The following is a 20,132-nucleotide window of genomic DNA, read 5'->3' as shown; positions in this document are numbered from 1 at the left end:
AACCTTCCACCCACACCAGAACTTCAGAGCCCCCTCACACCAGGATCAGCGTCATGCATTTCCATGGTGTGGGCAAGCTGGCCTGCAAGCACCATGGGAACACATTATGCTGTGCTGTGCCATTAAATAAAGGACTCCAGGAAATCTGGGCTTTCATAATAAAATTAGGATGTTTTTATCTTCCAACCAGATCGAGGTGCTATAAATTTTTTTTTAGGGTGCCATAGCACTCCCAAGGCCCCCCATGGTGCTGCCCCTGCATGATGCCCCCTTCGAGTGGCACCCAGGGCAAATGTCAAAAGTACCATATCCTGGATATGCCACTACTTCTGCAATAAAATCCTTCCTGCTTATAAGTTTTTGAATGCAGGCCAACGTTCTGCTTTAATTAAAGCACACTAAACCAACTATCTCAGTAAATATGTTTCATTCTGTGGGAGCCAAATCACCAAATCCTGACAGCGCTGTATTGAAGGATACTTGTCAGTAGTAAACAAATACAAATCCATAGTAGTTTTTTTTTGGCTTCCACCCAAACTGTCCTTACTCTGTGCGTGCAAGTATAACAGAGAAACTAAAACCATTAGGTTCCTCAGGGGCAAGGACAGACATGACTGGCAGGCTGTGAGAAAATACCAATACTATATAAAAAAGTAGATGAAACTCATGATCATTGTAAAAGAAAATAGATGTCACAGACTTCACAAATATTTTGTTAAACAGAGTTGTTTTTTTTTTTTTTGTTTTTTTTTTTATTCTGAGTGGTTTACTTTCCCAACTTAGAGCATGGGAAGGCGATGACAATGAAACAACATTACACAGGTACGGTAGCATCATTCTGAAGTTCTGAGAAACCTCTACAGTTAATAAGTTAAATAAAGAGTTTGTACATAAATATTTTTGCTAGGAACCTTGTGGTATCTACAACACAGAGAATTCTACAGTTTGACAAACTTTTACAACACTACACTGAGTGCAATTTTTTTTATAACATTTCAAATATACAAAGCTCTTTTCCTTATTATTTTTTATAACAATGTTATATACAGAATCAGTAATCACAGTTTAGTGACTTAAACAGTCCATAAATCTGACAGTTCATTTCCCTTTGGTTTGGTATAAAAAAACCTTGGTTGATGTATGATAAACAAAATAATACAGTATAGAGATATGCAGCTCTTATAAGTGCACTGACTAACTGAACTATATGTATGTATGCATCAAATCTTTGTAGCAAAAAGTCCTGCATAAGTAAAAATTTCGGCCTGCCGGCGGTTCGGGCAGAAAACGGGTTAACAGCATGGGGGTATAACACTGGAACATGTGCGGAAAGGGGATAGTTTGGGGAATTTCTAAACCTAGAAACAGGAAAAATACATTTGAAAAAATGGAGAAAAAAATAAACATTGGTTTTAATACATCGATTTGCGCATACTAGGACGTCATGGTGAAATGAGCAGGGAGAGGGGTAGCAGTGGTGGACATACCAAGGTTTACTGCTCAGGAGCTGCATAATATTTTAACACTCATTATTACTGTAGTGGTACGCATGGCATGTCTGGGTAGACAAGGATGCTTTATAGTCACTGGTCCACATTAGCTTCCATTTGGTCTTGGTGGGTTTGCAGCAGAGGTGCCCTTGGCTTAGCAGACCTCTTTCCCCGTGTTGTTTCCAGGGAGGATGTTCAGCTGTGTAAGTTGTGCCGCGTGCTCTTTAGCTTTTAGCCTGAGGGCTGCTATGCTAGATGCCCTTCTGTCTGCTGCAGCGGTGGCAGGGTCTGACAGGCCGCTGGACTGCACTACACTCTCCACAGCGGGACTGGGTTGCCTGAGCAGGGCTGCTGCTGTGGAAGCACTAGTTAAAGGGGCCATCGTGGAGAACAGCCTGCAAAATAAAATTGGACATTTGTAACCAGAGCTACATAACATATAAAAAAATTTGACACTCAGACATTCATATGCTTTGGCGCTAAAACACCAAAACGTATATCTTCTTCCACAACATGGGCAAGCACAGTTAAAGTTTTTCCCTGATTTACCAAATGGTAGCTTTTGCCCAATGTTCTCAAGCTAAGTATATCTTTTTCAAAGCCACCATACCTACCACTCCCTGATGTGGGTCAACTAATCTCAAGAACCCCTTAACCTGGGCCTTAATTGCACACCCTAATTTTATATGAAAACCTGGTGTTTTAAATAAGTAGAAATACTTAGCAATATCCATGTTATAACTGTTTTAATATTTGCACATTTCTAGACTACTATGATGAATGCATTATAAGGACCTCTTGACCTCACCAGAAGTATCTACTGAAGTGTACCATAGGCAGAAAGCCTATTCCCTGGCATGTGTTCAAGTCAAATATCTAATCAGGTTTCGAAGAATTAAAAAAAAATATAGATATATATTCTGAACCTGATTTAATATATAAATTAAAGGACAAGCAAGGTGAAATATTAGCAATTCAGCTCATTTAAGCATATCTTGTTTTATCTTATACCTAGAGTTCCTAATTAGAATGTACTTGAACAATCATTTCTTGCATTGTGCAAACTACTAGGTTTTCATTTGCATTTCAACAGACTTTATTAAAGCAAAATAAACAGTGAAACAAAATAAATAGATAAAAAAGCAATTAACTGATTTGCTAAAGGGTGATTTATTTACTCCATAGTAGTGATCACTTGACTTATCCATTAAAGCATAAACGCAAAGAAGTTTACAGCTTGATTGTGTATCCTTTGAAAACTACACCAGTATGATATATGTATATATATATATATATATATATATATATATATATATATATATATATATATACACACACACACACATTATATTTTACAAATGTAATATATTAGTGTTACAATCCCCCATCATCATGGTTTCCCTGTAGTTAGAAAGCTTACGAATCTATGAAGTACTACGAGTTCTAGCATAATCAAGGCATGGGCCTTTATACCGTAGCTAAGGAATTATCTCTATCACTGTATTTTGCATTTTTTTTTCATCCTACAGAAGTTGCAAAAATTGCATTTCCATTACATCTAATTGTTTGATTAAAAAAAATTAAATCATACACTGATGTTTAAATCTTAAGCAGAAAAAAGAGAGTTAACCGCTTGGAGAAATCCTTTGTAATGTAGTATGTGCAGTGGTGAGCCTGCAGTGGAAATGAACAGCAGCTGTGTTCCCGTTTGACAGTACACATAGATCCCGGTAACTCAGGACTCCTGGCCTTCCTCTAGCAGGAACTAATAGCTGTGTACATTTTCCTAAAAGCCGAATGTCAAATATCCATCAGCGACTTAACATCCTACGCTGAATGACAGAAGTGCCATTATACTTTACTAGGGATGTTTTACTGCTCTCCCTGCAGAAGTCACTAAAACACAGGTGACAGACCCAGAAGACAAAATTTATAGGCTCTCCATGTGATGTGGCTGTGATCATTAGTTGCCTTGCTGTGATATTTGAGGACTCTTGGCCTAGCTACTGAGAGATTCTAGTGTATGTCATTGCTGAGCCCTGACAAGATCAGACACTGGAGAACATCCACACACTGTGATGCTCATATACTCATTCAGCAAGTAAAACATGTATATAATGATAATCCAGCCCTCTACAAAACACAACTAACAGAGCCTTCCAGATGTGAAGTGTCTGGTTAGTGGCTAATTAGCTTGTGATTATTTGAACATTCATGCTTGTGTTATAATCTTTCTTCAGCTCACTTTTGAAATAATTCCAGTAAAAAGATGTCTGTTCAAACCACACTAATTGGGACATACATCAAGAGACTTTCATCTAAAGTTTTGGCTGAAGTACATATTTTTCTTTGTTATCATTAATAATATTTTACGTGGGAAATAAGGCATATGTCTGCCAGAAGAAAAATAACACTTTTGCCAGGGTTTATATGAAATGTGTGTTTTACAATAAGTAACAATGATAAAGTGCAGTGAGTATTAGGATCCAAACAAATAACGAATTTATCTATTAATTGATCTATATATAGGGTTTGAATATACAATCGAATCGATATGCAATTGCAATGCAAAATTATGATTTGAATATAGGGCACTTAAATGCGGTCAGTTGCTATAGGTTACTGTACTTTTCTCATCACCTTTAGTCTTTGCCCATGTTAATAGAATAGCTCCATCTGATGTACTGTCTGTAAAGGGTTTCTTTCTGAAACAGTAGCTAGTGCAGAGTGAAATGAGTCCAATGGTAGCTTCATGCCAGTTCCTAAAGTGCTGGCACTTGCAATGAAACAGCAACCATTACATTTGTCTAAGGCTTTCTTTAAATTTGTGCAGGCAAACCTATGGTTAAAAAAACACATGCAATTTTATAGTGCGTTTTTAGTGTAATAATAAGGTGTCCTGGGAGGAGGACCATTACTGCACCCTGTGTAAAACGCACCCAGGCTGCTGTATGTATGTATGTATGTATCTAGGAGAACACTGCAGAACACAGCATTTCACACACAATTCTTAGGAGTAAATGCTCCATTCCCGGGCTTTCCTAAGCATTGAAATACAAAAGAAAGCACATAGGTGTAAACTAACTTTCACTGCTATGCATTGGGACCTAATTATGAAAAATGGAGAAATGTTGACCCAGTTACTTGTTAGAGCTCTGTACAAAATTACGGTAAATATTAACCACCAAGCCCCAGTTAAAAGAGTTAAAAGTAAATTTTAGCCTTTTTAAGGCTATTTACACCAACCTTTCTCAACTGGGGTTTCATAGAATGATAGGGTTCCTCCAGAGGTTGCAGATTGATCTGCCTACACCAACCTCCAATGTTAGTGGCAGCATATTCCACTGACATCAAATGTAAAGCTGGTCATACATGGTTAGATTTTTGTTCAAATGTTCATAGAGATATTATGCATTTGAACATTCTTTCTTGCCATCATTGAGTGAACTAAATTTTTTCAAAAGCCTTTACAATTTTGTCCAGACCCGCTATTTGAAATTCCATACATATTAAATAGATCTCTATACAATACTGTATGTATGATTTTTCTCAGAAAATCAAAGGAGAAATACATTTCCATTCTACTCCTTCAAATTCTCTCTTTACTGCAGCCAAAAACAAATGTTGACTTGAACCCACTAACCATCGGAAAATTGAACATATGCTCCAAAAACCATAATTTTACCTCAGTTCTACTCATGTATGGCCAACTTAAGGGTTTATGTCTACACTGACCATGAGTGCTACTACACTGACCACCAAAGTAAGTGTCAAAAATCTCCACTGAAAATGTTCAAATTAAATTCTACTTATACATGGCCAACTTAAAGGTTTACTTCTACACTGACTATCAATGCAAGGGTGAAAACTCTTCACTGTCCACAAATATAAGGGGCTCTGCTTCTACGTTGCACCAATGCAAGGGGCTCTTCTACTTTCCACTAACGTAGGAAGTTTTCCTTCTACTGCCCACCAATGTAGGAGGACTTTGTTCCATTGACCAGTGACCACCAATGTAAGAAGGCATTTTTCTATTAACATCTGTGTTTCTTTTCTGAAAATATTTGTGTCATATAGAACAAATAGGGTGTTAAAAAATAACTAGATGTTGGAGTCAACTACACTACTTATGCCATATGTTTTATTTTTTTCTATCTACAAGTTACTGATCAAGCTAATGTACCTTTTCAACAGGGGTTCCCTGAGACCTAAAAATTATTTCCAGGGTTCCCCTGTGGTCAAATGTTTAAGAAAAGCTGATTTACACTAATCTAAGAATGACAAGTGTGGTCTCATGCAAGGAACCCATTCATCAGCTCCCATATCTTTTTACATTACTGTCATACACAATACAAGCTTACAAGGTAGGGCCAGCTTTTGCAAAGCAGAGAGGACGATGAGAGGGTCAGAAAAGAGCTAAATATTGGAATATCTCAAGTCTGCCTACTGCGTGTTTATTAAAGGATTAAAAATTGAGGTGGAAATGCACAGGTGAGATCCTACACTGGGTGGAGCCCTTTGTAAAGATCACATAGAAATAAGTCTATGCTGTTGATGAAATTAAAAGTTTTGGGGTCCCATTATGGGATTTGGAATTCAGGAAACCACAGCAAAATACGCAGCAGTTCAGATTGCACTGCTGTAGGCAACATTGACTGCTGTAAGTTCCAGCTGACCCCAGTTCCCGTTAACCTGAGGGGTGACAATTAGTACCTGTGGCTTTCATAAATCAGCCTCCTAGTAGATGGAAATACATTTTATAATGTGTTCGATATATTGCATTGCGCGTATTTAAATGTATACCCAGGTAAATATGCATTCAGTACACTACACAGCAGTTGAGAGGCTGAAACCCACAGCAGGGGCGTAACATCATCTCCATGCTCTTATGATGCAAGGTGGTGTGTGACGTCATTCCCACTTTCTTATTTTGCATGCAGTAGGATGAGAAGGTAGAAATGGGGATGATTACCTGCCAAACGCAGGGCTAATGAAGGCTGGGTGCCGGAACACAGCTGCCCCCAGGAAGGTGCTGAGTCCCAGAGGGGCCCCACTAGGAGACAGTGAGGCGGAACCGTGGGGAGGAGGTAGACTGGGGAAGGCAGCGGCAGCTGCGGCAGCAGCTGCAGTCCAGGCAGAGTCCAAGGCAGGATGGTGGGGAGGAAAGGGACTGGCATCAAGGTATGGGCTCAGAGGGTGACTGGCTGATAATGGGCCAGGGAAAGGCAAGCCAGGAGCATGAGTCTGGGCCCCGGCCTTCTCTCTCTTCCTCCACTTTGCTCTTCGATTCTGGAACCAGACCTGAAATCAGAAGGGAGCAACATATCACATTGTGTACTAGTGACATCCCCCACCTACATAGATTAGTACAGAAAAATCTATCATCTGTCAATCAGCTATCCATCTATCAATCTTCTATCAACTACCTATCTCTGCTAAATTTCAGATATGAAAAGTGTAGTACCCAAAGCAGCTAATAACACTTCACCTTTCTTCATCTTTGGGTAGTCTGAGAAATAAGAAATGACTTCTGATTTCTGGTTTTTATGTGCTACTGCAGGTTGCACCAAGTAACTGACTCAAATCCTGGGCTCTAGTCTAGTCTGATTTAAACACAGAGATTACATAAAAATAAATTGAAATGCTGCTTTAGATATAGTAATTATAGTATAGTAATTCAAATCACATACACAACATAAAAAATACCATACAGTAGACAGGTGTATAAAGTATACATACATTTTTAAATCTATAATATCATTCTCTCATATATATATATATATATATATATATATATATATATCACACACAAATAATATATATATATATATATATATATATATATATATATATATATATATATATATATATATATATATATATAGTGCACATATCCACCACACTCCCATACCAATCGAACCAATATACTGCATTCATTATCTCATTAAATAATCTGGTATATTTACACCTCTGATATAGGTGAAGGATTAGACTATATATGTGCAGAGATGCAGCCACTATAATATAGGATGATTAGGTAGCATCAAGTCTCCGTTGATTAGTAAGAGCAGCATTGTGCTGCAGATGATTGCCCAAACACGAGGTATGATATATCAGCAGCTTATATGATAGAATATTATCCCTGGATGGCTATTTTATACTGATGAGGGAAAGGTAGGGGGATCCTATAATAATGAATCACTGGTGTCCCCATCTCTATAGGCTTTGCTAAAGGGCTGATTCAGCGCTGCTTTGCAGCTGCCGCCTCGCAGTTAATAACCGATGGTACAATTATGTGCGATCATTTAAAGCGGTTCAGTAATATGATTAGTACAATAAAAAAATGAATCCATGTGTATTTTCGTACCATCAAATTATAGTCGTTTAGTAGCCTGTCAGCAACACTCTGGTGCGGAAAGAGGCTGGAAAATGGGTCATAGTCAACGATTAAAAAAGAGGAAATCAGTGTGTGGCCTCCATATACCATGGCGGACCCAAATAAATACATTATATATATATATAGGTCATCCACAGCTCAGCATGTTTATTTATTTTTTGGGAGGCCACACACTGCAGCTTATCCTGATTTTAAAAAAAAAAAAATTGAACTGTTCCCGACAATAGATTATATTATAGGTTATATAGACCGGGAATAGATTGGTGATCGTGGAGAAAATATACGATCTATAAATGAAATAATTAACTTGGAGTACTGGAGAACTAAGAGGGCATTTGTCGCCTTTTGTAAACGGTGACTCGGTAGTAATAGGATGGCTTTCACCTGTTCAACGTGCTTGTAAAATCCCCATTACCGCTATACAAATACAGCACAATCATAAACCACTAACCATCAGGTGTCATAAAAAGGGCTAAGGGATATAAGACATGACTGCTAAATGAAAATTAAACAACGAATATATATATATATATATATATATATATATATATATATATATATATATATATATATATATATATATACATATATATATATATAACACATGCATAGAGTACAAATATAAAAATTGCATACAGTACATTATATATATATATATATATATATATATATATATATATATATATATACTCAATTTATATATATTTTGATCAATGTAGCTTTTAAATTTCGTTGAAATAAAGATGCCTACGCTTTTGTATCTTAGCATAATAAAATAAAATTTCCTTCCGAATCCATTTCTGTATATATATCTATATCGATATATATATATATATATATATATATATATATATATATATATATATATATATATATATATTTATACACACACACAGTTATATAATAAATGGTATTATCATATTGTCTTTTGTTTTGTTTTGTTTTTCGTTTTTGCAGTACGGTAAAACAGCATATCCGACAAATAAAGGTCTACTTTAAAATGGTGATATCCACAACGAATAGAATACAAATCCACTAAGCCAATAGATGCCTATTTATTATCCCAAGTGGCCAGGGTTGCCCATATCGCCCAGTGAAGTCGTGTAAAGCAGCAATCTGCCCATTCACCCTGAGCGATCGGTGAATAATTCGCACTCTTGGGTGAGACCTTATTTCTCGATTTCTCTCTCCTTAAAAAAAAAGTTATTTAACTTTCCCACGAATGTCCCCCTTTGGTGCAGCGAACACTGACTGGCTGTCACATCCCTGTTTGACAATGGAGAAATGTGTCAACAGAAAGAGGGAGACATGTCAGATTAGCCCTCCTAATGCAAGAAGCTGTTGTGTATTAAATGAGCCATATGGAATTTATTATGCTTTATCAGCCCTTGATTGTAACTGTAAAGTGATTTGCTCAGCTTCAAACCCAGAGACATCTGTTTTCTGTTGGCAATCAGGGCATCCCAATGTTTATCGTCTCTTTGGTTATGAGACTGGGGTTAGAAAATGCACTCTGGTATGGAGCAGCAAACACCTCTAATAGCATTGCACTCACTTCCAGGGCCAGCCATTAGATCAATGCAGGGTTATTGCTATCAAAAAATGGGAAATCAAATAGCATTAGCCAGCTCCTTCTACAAGCCTGATGGAAATCAAACAGCCCTTTGCCATGAAATAGCCCTGTTTGTTCTAGCACTAAGTGTGCTTTTATGAAGCCCTATTGGAGATTTAATCACAGCCAAATACCTGCCTTGCCTTCAGCATGCTTGTCTAACAACCGAGCCTTTCCTCGTTTGTGTCCTAAAAGGAGGGGGACCGCACCGACCCTTTTTTTAGTTATTTATTTATTTTTTTAATTCTTTTTTTCTGGCAGTGTATGTATCAATAGTCATCTAGGTACTGGCACAGCACATGCCACCTGCCCACCTACCCCAACAAGCTGCCCGACTATGGACACTCTTCTCAAGTTCCCACTCCTCCCCAGACGCCTTCAAACTTGCTCCTTCATTTATCAAAGGTGGAATGTAATAATTGCACGTTGTTTGATTAATTAATTCCTGGACTCATGGGAGATTGATTTGTTTTCAGTTTAGCATTTAGGCACTGATTGCAAGCAGCGGTGACATTGGGGGATTCTATTAATAGGCTGGAAATGACACATATGTTTAACTGGAGCAGCTGGAGGATTACAGACAGATCTACTATACACTATCCGATTCATCACATGACACCCCAATAACACTCACCTGTACCCTGGCTTCTGTCAGGTCCAAGCGCATCGCCAGCTCCTCTCTATACACAGGGAAGACATGAAAGACCAGCGATCAGATACACACAGGAGATCGGGATCGAATCTCATCGAAACCCAGTACCAAGAAGACATATAAAATATGCTTCCATTGAAACAATAAAAATTGTATGTAAATATAGTTATGATTATATATATATATATATATATATATATATATATATATAGTATAAATAACTGTACTGTATATATATATATATATATATTTTTTCAATCAGATTATTATCAATTAGAATATTAAACTAAACAAATAGCAGTCAATAAAAAGGAGTAGAAAATAGCAATATAGTAGTAGTGATACTAAAAATGTAATTAATGAGGTTCAAAGATAAGTGCTGATAACGGTACAACATTTATACCATACAATACTATATTTATGGACTGAAACTGTTTTATGAAATGGTAATCTCTATTCCATTTGTGAAGTCATAATACTAATTTAAATAACTCTTTTCTTTCTATTTCTTTCCTTCATTCTTTATTTCTTTCTTTCCTTCTTTCTTAAAGTCATTATACAAATTAAATAACTCCTTTCTTTCTCTATATTTTCTTTCTTTCTTTCTTTGTTTTGTTCTTTCTTTTTTCTTTCTTACATTTGTGAAGTCATAATACTAAATTAAGAATTAAATAACTTTTTTCTTTCTCTTTCGTTCTTTCCATGGGACATTTGTGAAGTCATAATACTAAAGTAAAAAACGAAATAACTTTCTTTCTTTCTTTCTGACATTTGTGAAGTCCTAATACTAAATTTAAAAAACTATTTTTTCTTTCTTTCTTTCTTTCTTTCTTTCTTTCTTTCTTTCTTTCTTTCTTTCTTTTTTTCTTTCTTTCTTTCTTTCTTTCTCATATATATATATATATATATATATATATATATATATATATATATATATATATTTTCTATTGAAATACATTCCCAACATTTAATTACATTTAATTAAATAGCAAATCATAATATGCTACCTCTGTTCTCCTATAACAGTTTGTATTATTGCTCGCCTAAATTATTTATAAAATCAGTGTTGGAATTTGCCCAGCATTTCGGATGGGTTCCTATCCAAATATAGCAGGAAATCTTCTGTTATTCCTGTTCCTATTTTAGATACATGTCAGTGCTGGTGATAGACACCTGAGAGTGAAGGCCCCGCTTGTGTCCCTGCACTGAAGCTGTGGAGTAAATGACAATGGTCAGGTGTCTGGGGAGCGGCAATACCAGGCTGCCCCGGCACACTGCTGTGTAACTGATCCGCACACTGCTGACATGGGGGATATAAATACACAGATCTTCCCTGCCTTTGGCCAGAGACATGACTACCATTTTTCACAGGGAAGAGTGTGGATACAGAACAAAGCCACAGCACATGGGAGTAATAATTATTATTACATTACATATTATATAATATGGGAGTTATTATTATTATTAATAACAACAATAATAATAATAATAATAATAATAATAATAATAATAATAATATCATCATCATCAGTATAGTGGACAGGAAATAGTCAATTAAATATGCAGAGTAATAAATAGGGTCATCAAGCCATACTAGAGATGTTAGGTTGGCAGGCTGTTACTTGTAGTTCCTCTGCTAATACAGTTTTCCCTTATTACATCTTGTAGTTTGTCTGAACCTAGAGAACCCATGGCACTGTGCCCCCCCCCCCCATTCCTCCCTGGTTATGTACCTGGTGAAGACATCTGGGTAGTGGGTCTTCTGGAAAGCCCTCTCCAGTTCTTCTAGCTGGTAGCTGGTGAATGTGGTCCTATATCTCCTCTGTTTCCTCTTTAGCATGCCCTCCTCTGAGTCACTGCCAGCTGACAGGCACACACTGTCCTCACCATCTTTGCCATCTCCATCAGAAGTATGGAGCAGAAGTTCCTCTTTGGGAGACAGGTCTCCATCAGGACCACATCCCGGCTGCTGCTGCGGTTGCTGCTGTTGCTGGAACTGTGGGAGCTGCTCTTTCAGGAGTCCCCTGTTGGGATTGCTGGTGTTATTGTTATTATTATTATGCTGATTCTCTGCTTCATCCTCTTCTTCATCGTCTTCATCCTCGTCATCGTCATCGTCGTCCTCATCCTCATCCCCTGGGTTCTGAGCCAGCGCCCCCAGCCTGTCCTGCAGAGAGGGACAGGGGGTGCCGGAAGCAGTCTGATGTTGCTGCTGGAGACCATCTGGATTTTGGTCGTCTCGCAGCAGGGGGGCGCTGTTCTCTCTGTAGGACTTACTGCGGCTGATGCTGACCTGGGGGGCCTGACTGATCTTCAGGCTGTGGTTGTCCCAGCTACTTTCCCCTAACAGAACAAGGCGATCCGATTTATCCGATCTGGCCACTGCAGACCTGGCATCGGGCAGCGACTGGAGGTGTAGCCGACCTGCTGCCCCCACTGGACCATACAACCTTCTCAACTTGGGGGGGAGATGAAGCTCAGACTCATAGGAAGAGTTGTTCTTGGGGGAACCTGAGTAGAGGGATGGAGATGACAAGAGGTAAGACATTTAGAAAACTTCTATAGGAGGAGTGGGAAAATGACAATAATGCAGTCAAAACACAATCATCTCAAATTTACAGTACGTAAAAAAAATAAAAATAAATATATATATATATATATATATATATATATATATATATATATATATAGTGGCTAAAATAAATAAGGCTTTAAAATGATCGAGAAAAATTCTTTGGCTTTCCAGGACCGGTTTTGGTGGCCTTTCTGCGCTGGATTGAAGAGTACAGTTAACAAACACGTTTGAAATCATCGTGCTGGTAATTGGATGCCTCTGGAAACGCTCTAATTACTGTCAACAAGGAATTTCAGCACATGTACAAGGAGATTTCACCTCCAACCCACCATATGTTTATTAAAGCCACATCTGAAGGGATATTGTTTCCTGCACATGGACTCAGCGCTGAGAATGGAAGAGACTCCCGACTATCGGGCCCAGCAACAGGAGACCTACACTGCGAGCTACTATGGAAGTACAGACAGACAGGGACTGACAAGGGGGACAGACAGACAGGGACATACAGGTGGCCTGCTCAAGGGAGCAATAGAGAAATGTATATTTACAGGGGATGCCCACTATTTAGTAACAGGGAGAATTAAAAGGGATGATAACAGTATATTAGTTCCAAAAGCTATACTAATTATAATATATATATATATATATATATATATATATATATATATATATATATAGATATATATATATATTACCACCATACCAATTATATATCATAGCACCCATATATATCCACATTAAACCACACACATTTTTGTGTTTACACTTATTTATATCTATATGCTGCACATCCTCTATAAGAAAATATAAATCTTTGTGACTTATCTATATCTATCCATATACTAAATATCATTCATATATATTTTCAAAAAAATATATGCAATTATTTTTGTGCTTATACTTATATAGATCTATCTATATAACACACTATAGAGGTTGCATATATATATATATATATATATATATATATATATATATATATATATATATATATATATTTATATATATATATATATATATATATATATATATATATATATATATATATATATATATATATATATGTAATCTTTGTGATTATATTTATCTAGATTTATCTATATTCTACATATAATTGATAAACTTACATTTATTATACTTATATGTCATTATCTTTGAGTTTATATTTATCTAGCTCTATCTATATTCTACATATAATTTATTTATATACGTATATGTCATTATCTTTGTGTTTATATTTATCTAGCTCTATCTATATTCTACATAAAATATATATACTTATATGTAATATACTTATTTGTCATTATCTTTGTGTTTATATTTTTTCTAGATCTATCCATATTTTACACATAATTTATATACTTAGATGTAATTGTCTTTGAGTTTATAATTATCTATATTTATCACAGGTGTATTTGTATACATTACCTATACCTGTATATTATAATTTGTATATATCTATACATATATACGTATATAATAATAGCATGAACACATGCATGATGCACATCAAAACAGAGCATAAACACAAGTACCTGTAATAATAATAATAATAATAAATATTTGAGTATATTATATATACATATAATCAAATATATATCTATGTATGTATGTATGTATGTATGTATCTATCTATCTATCTATCTATCTATCTATCTATCTATCTATCTATTTATCTATCTCTGACAGATGGACATATACACAAAACTGTTGGCGCTTTATAAATCATGTATAATAATAATTCTAGAAAAAAATAGAGCTGTAACATTAATGGAGAGGAAAGTTTGAGTAATCTAGAGAATGGTGCTCTGGGATTAGTATATAGATAGTGTGAAATCATTTCAGGAGTAATTGATGAAATGAAAAGCAGTGATTTGGGATGATGATTCTCCTGTAAAATCAAATGTCAGCAAATGTAATATTTGCCATTGATGAGCCTTCTGGCACTTGTCAGTAAAGTTTTCCTAGCCTTGGAAGGAGAAGAGCCAGCAGCACTGAGGAGTGCAGTGAGGAGGAGGCCTGTGATCAGTGGTCCTAGGGGGGGTCCCTTACCTTCTAAAGTTTTGTCCTGGTCGGTCCTGCTGGTCAGAGGGGGCAAGCTGTGGGCGCTGAGCAGTCTCATTTTGCAGGGGCTCCTCCTGCCCAGAATACTGTCTATGCAGTAAGAGGAGAGCAGAGTTGGGGATTTACTTTTGCATTCCGGCCTTTCAGTTGTCTCCTCCTGATACTGGCTGCTCATGGTGGGTGTTGTGGCTGCTGCCTCTTCTCTGTGCTTTGCTGGAAGGACTTGTCAGTGGCAGGTCTGTCTGTTGCTGCTGCTTCTGCTGCTGTGTGTCTGTGATAGAGTGTGAGCCTATAGGGCTTGCAGGATCCCACACCATCAGTCCCTTGTCTCCCCTCTCCCTGATCAGGGCACCAGTAAGTAGTGGAGTGAAGTGCACAGCTCAGCTCCTGAGCCCCTCTCCTCCACGTGTTACAAGGAGCTATTGGATTGGCTCCCTTAAACCCTGCTACTCTTCATACACAGATTAGCCAATGGCTGGCAGCAAAGCATGGACTGGAGCCCCCTTCATTATCATGGATTCATCAGCAAAATGGGATTATGGCTTCATATTCCATATTCAATTCATTCACCCAAAAGGTCAGCGCAGTGAGATGGGATTTGGAGGTACAAATAGTCCCCAGACATAAATCTTATTTTGATGGTGTAGGAGAGGTTGATCTATTTACAATTGCACACAATAATGTTTGTCATATCTGTGCAATTCCTACAAAACAAGCCTCTGCTCCACCAAACCCAAATAATATACATAGGAGAAAACGCACTAGCCAACACATCAGCGATCAAAGACAATAATAAATCAAACAGCTAAATAAAAATACTTTTGTGTGGATTATTATCTGAAAGCATATTTTAGAAAAAAAGGAAATATATACTACTATGAAAAATAAATATAATACTATGCAAAACCCTTATTGGAAACAATAAAATATTAGAAAATTGATTTTTGCAAAAAATCATTATGTTATTAAAAAATTACCCCCCCCCCCCCAATATGATGTTACTAAAATAGATTCCCTTTCTTTTATTTAATGACGCTCCCAAATGTGAACCTGTTGATTACAATGGTAAAAAAAGAAAGTAGAGATGGTGATAAGAAGATGACCGAATGGCGATGTACTATTTAATATAATCAAATCAATGGGATGCACAGTGGCAACCTGCAATGCAAACCAATGTACAAAAGGGGTTGTTTTCGGAATTTTTATTTTAATAATAAATATAACGGGTGGACTGATTTTTTTTTTATTATCAGAAAAAAAAAAAAAAAAAAAAAAAGGAACAATATGAACCCGACTCTATGTAACAATTTGTGAATTGAGTTATCCCCTTGCTTGATCAGACAAGTGGCACGGTATCGGGACACGGTGTTGATTCCTGGGCGCCATGGCGCCATCATCTAATCAATATTGATTTGATATGACATAGGTGTCCGTTTATGAAGCAGTGAAATCTATTCACTGCTTCGTTCTCCGGCATTCACAGTGAAGAATCTTCTCCTCTGTGTGCCAGTTTATGAAGCGGTGTAGATCGCTTCACCTTTGGAGGAGTGAAGTGATCTACAAATGCTTCAAATAGTGGAGAACGGCCCCTGATACTGGAATCTCGTGAGACTTTACGGGATTACAGCACCAGATGTCAGTTTATCAAGCAGTGATAAATTATCACCGCTCAACGGCGTGGATTAATGTTAATAAAATAATGTGTCCCCCTACATTATACACATATGTATACACACACACACACTATATATACATGTATACACACACACATGATATATATATACATATACACATTATATGTATATATGTATAAATATGTATACACATAAATATGACAGGGGGACATGCTTACAGTGTTGGGGGGTCTGAACGAGGCATAAGGAAGTTAAAAATCTTCCTCCTTCCCCCTCAGATCCCCCCAGATTTCCTCTTCACTCCCCGATTCACCACCTCTGAGCTGGTGAACCTGGGAGTGTGAATTCTGACTCAGATCGCCAGTGAAGCAGTGAGATCACCGCTTCATAAACTGGCCGTTACTGTGTCATTCAATGAGGATTCTCCGTGTGTAGAGATAATGGGCGGGAGAACAAGTTCAAACATGTTCTCCCCCGATTATCACTGTTTCATAAACTGTTTATGGACTGTGATCTGCGGTGATCCTCGGGATCACCGCTGATCACTGCTTCATAAACAGACACCATAATTGGCGTTGGATCCAGCTTTAGCAGCGATCCAGGGCAGGTTTAATGTATCATCAACCCTACTCTCCATCCTCCCCCCTCTCTCTCCACTTCAACCTATCTAATAAAAAAAAGAGGATTTTACAAAGGCATACTTGAATCGCTTACAGTGAGTATTTAAAAATCCAAGGATTCATAATTGGGACTTCTTAGGACTGTAATCCACATCTGGATCGGCCTTTCACAGCTAATGTGTGACAGACAGCCTCCCAGGGTTCGCACGAACTTAGGAAAGTGCTGTGTGTTGGTGTCACTGACACCGGCCGCTGTGGTCCTCGGGGACTTTCACCTACCCAGTGGGGACTTCACAGGATCGGCACTTCCTCGTCTGACATGCACACAGCATCAACCTCCCATCAAAATGAGCATCAGTCCTTGTCTTTGGCAGCACAGATGCCGCATTGTGAACTAGAAATATTTCTTGTAATGGAAATGGACGTGACATTGTCCATACAGACAATGAGATGTAATCAGAATTCTATATAATGTCATAGAAAGGTATACATTACAACATAAATATGGTATTGGAAATGTAAAATAACAAATGTTATACAATATTAGTCTACACATAACTGTTCAGCATCAGCACCACTTTTATGTCTGACACTGTACCACCGGTGTAACACAAACTATCTATCTATCTATCTATCTATCTATCTATCTATCTATCTATCTATCTATCTATCTATCTATCTAGCTATCTATCTAGCTATCTATCTAGCTATCTATCTAGCTATCTATCTAGCTATCTATCTAGCTATCCAGCTATCTATATAGATAGATATATATCTATATATACTTTGGTGTTATAAAGTCTATATGATTACGTGGTGCTAAACGCTCTATAAAATATCCTTATATGAAACATGATGTCACAAAATCTGTAATATCTGTATATGATAACATGATGCCATCAGGTATATATGTGTATATGATAATGTGACGCAATCAGGTCTATGATATATGTACCTGATACTGGGTGATAATTTAAGGTACATTCTATGTGAAACTTGATAGTCTGTAAGGTTTATGATATGTGTATGTAGTAATGGGTGATGAAATAAGATCAATATTATATGTGTGACGCTATAAGGTCTGTATGTACATGATGAGGCAGGAAAAAACCCTTCTGGTTTGCGTTTCTGATTGGAGCTTTCTGGCATAAAAAACGCTAAACTCTCCTAAACTTGCCTACTGTACAAAAAAACGCTCTACATGAGCGTTATTTTTTCAGCAAAGGGAAATGGAGTTTTTCTTAAACCCTGTGTTCATGGAGCTAACGCCATAACGTTAATGCATGCATATGGAAGGGGGTGATGCAATCATAGCTATAATATGTATATATTATAGTGGGTTGCTATTAGGTCTTTAATATGTATATATGATAATTTGGTGATGCTAAAAGGGCGAATAGGCTATTATATATTTATGTGATACTGGGTAATGCTATAAGCTATAATATATGATAGTCTGTGATGTTATCAGGTCTATAATATATGTACATTATATTAGATGATGCTATAAGGTCTATAATATCTCTATCTATCTATCTATCTATCTATCTATCTATCTATCTATCTATCTATCTATCTATCTATCTACATAATAAAGCATGTGATGCTACAAGGTCTATAATATATGACCAGTAAAACGTGTGATGCTATAAGGTTTATAATATATGTATAAAGTGTGTGATACTATAAGGTCTATATAATAGTGTGTGATGCCATGAGGTCTATAATATATTTATAATAAAGTGTGTAGTCTTATAAGATCTATCATATATGTAACGTGCGTGATGTTATGTATAATAAAGTGTGCGGTGCTATAATGCCTGTATTATATGTATAATACATTGGGTGATGTGATAAGGTCTATAGTATATGTATAATGAAGTGTATGATGCTATAAGGTCTATATTGTGTCTATATGATTTTGTGTGATGCTATAAAGACTATAATCTATGTAGATGACACTATAAGGTCATCCATACAGTGCCATCCCTGTACATGCTTGCTGTGTGCCCAAGGATGGGGTGTCTCTGGTGTATACATGATTGTGTATATTAGAAGACAAGTGTTTAATATTGATGTCACTGCGCCTGTTGGCTCGCTATATCCCTAGTGCCTGCGCCTTTTAGCAGCTAATAGAAAGACCTTTCTTTGTTTTGTCTGCCCGCTTCTCTCGCCTCTTTTTTTGTAATAATCTCTGAGATGTGTCTATCACTAGTGAGAATGTAATTTTACAGGAAAGTCTATTTAACCCTGGGAGAAAGCCTTGACCTCGTTCTTAGCCTACAGCTATCAGTCCCCAAATGATCATTGTCACAATCCATTCCCCCAAACTTCAACAGTCTACAATTTATTCTTCCTCTATTTATCCCAGTTCAGTTATCGCCTTCCCTGAGAGGCATAACAATAACTCTGCGATGGGAGAGCAAGCCTGTCCTCCTCTGCCATGGTCCATCCACCCACACCATAAGAGCCGATGTATCATCGTCCGACAACTAATATCTACTCATGTGTGCCAATATCCTGTCTGCATCTCAAGTAATGGCCTGCAATATCATTGACATTACACCGACTCATTTACAATCATATATATACAATTTATTATTATATTGCGATATTTACAGGGAGCCATAACATGTGCGCCTGCAATTATCTATCATCTATCTATCTATCTATCTATCTATCTATCTATCTATCTATCTATCTATCTATCTTTATATCCATGTTTTTATCACATATATATATTTCTATCCATAATATATATCTATTTGTCGATCCTCCCATCCATCTTTTTATCATCTATCTATACTTCGATTCTATCTATCTATCTATCTATCTATCTATCTATCTATCTATCTATCTATCTATCTATTCTTCCAGCCATCTTTTTATTACATATCTATTTTTCTATCTATAATATATTTGTCCATCCATCCATCCATCCTTCCATCCATCTTTTTATCATCTATCTATATTTCTGTCTCTGTCTGTCTATCTATCTACCTATCTATCTATCTATCTGTCTATCTATCTATCTATCTATCTATCTATCTATCTATCTATCTATCTATCTATCTGTCTATCCACATTC

At 36.8% G+C, this 20,132-nt stretch overlaps 1 protein-coding gene across 1 annotated transcript; it reads right to left on the bottom strand.

Annotated features, from left to right (window-relative positions):
* Window positions 1-544: 544 nt before the first annotated feature.
* ARX (aristaless related homeobox) lies at window positions 545-15,235 on the bottom strand. Its single transcript, XM_073616429.1, has 5 exons — window positions 14,779-15,235; window positions 11,885-12,662; window positions 10,134-10,179; window positions 6,463-6,791; window positions 545-1,885 (listed from the first exon to the last, which is right to left on the bottom strand). The coding sequence occupies exons 1-5, from the start codon at window positions 14,963-14,965 to the stop codon at window positions 1,645-1,647; spliced, it is 1,581 nt and encodes a 526-aa protein (XP_073472530.1). The 5' UTR covers window positions 14,966-15,235; the 3' UTR covers window positions 545-1,644.
* Window positions 15,236-20,132: the final 4,897 nt, after the last annotated feature.

The sequence above is a fragment of the Aquarana catesbeiana genome, linkage group LG02 (assembly GCF_042186555.1).
Source record: "Aquarana catesbeiana isolate 2022-GZ linkage group LG02, ASM4218655v1, whole genome shotgun sequence".
Taxonomy (NCBI): Eukaryota; Metazoa; Chordata; class Amphibia; order Anura; family Ranidae; genus Aquarana; species Aquarana catesbeiana.
This window is presented reverse-complemented; position numbering and strand designations above follow the sequence as displayed.

What these genes read in the sequence shown, in the direction of transcription:
- ARX (XM_073616429.1), bottom strand. Translation starts at nt 14,965, where the DNA reads ATGAGCAGCCAGTATCAGGAGGAGACAACTGAAAGGCCGGAATGCAAA. An exon ending in CCAGGACAAAACTTTAGAAG is followed by an intron (nt 12,663 to 14,778) that starts GTAAGGGACCCC and finishes CCCTCTACTCAG; the next exon opens with GTTCCCCCAAGAACAACTCT. An exon ending in TGACAGAAGCCAGGGTACAG is followed by an intron (nt 6,792 to 10,133) that starts GTGAGTGTTATT and finishes TTCTGATTTCAG; the next exon opens with GTCTGGTTCCAGAATCGAAG.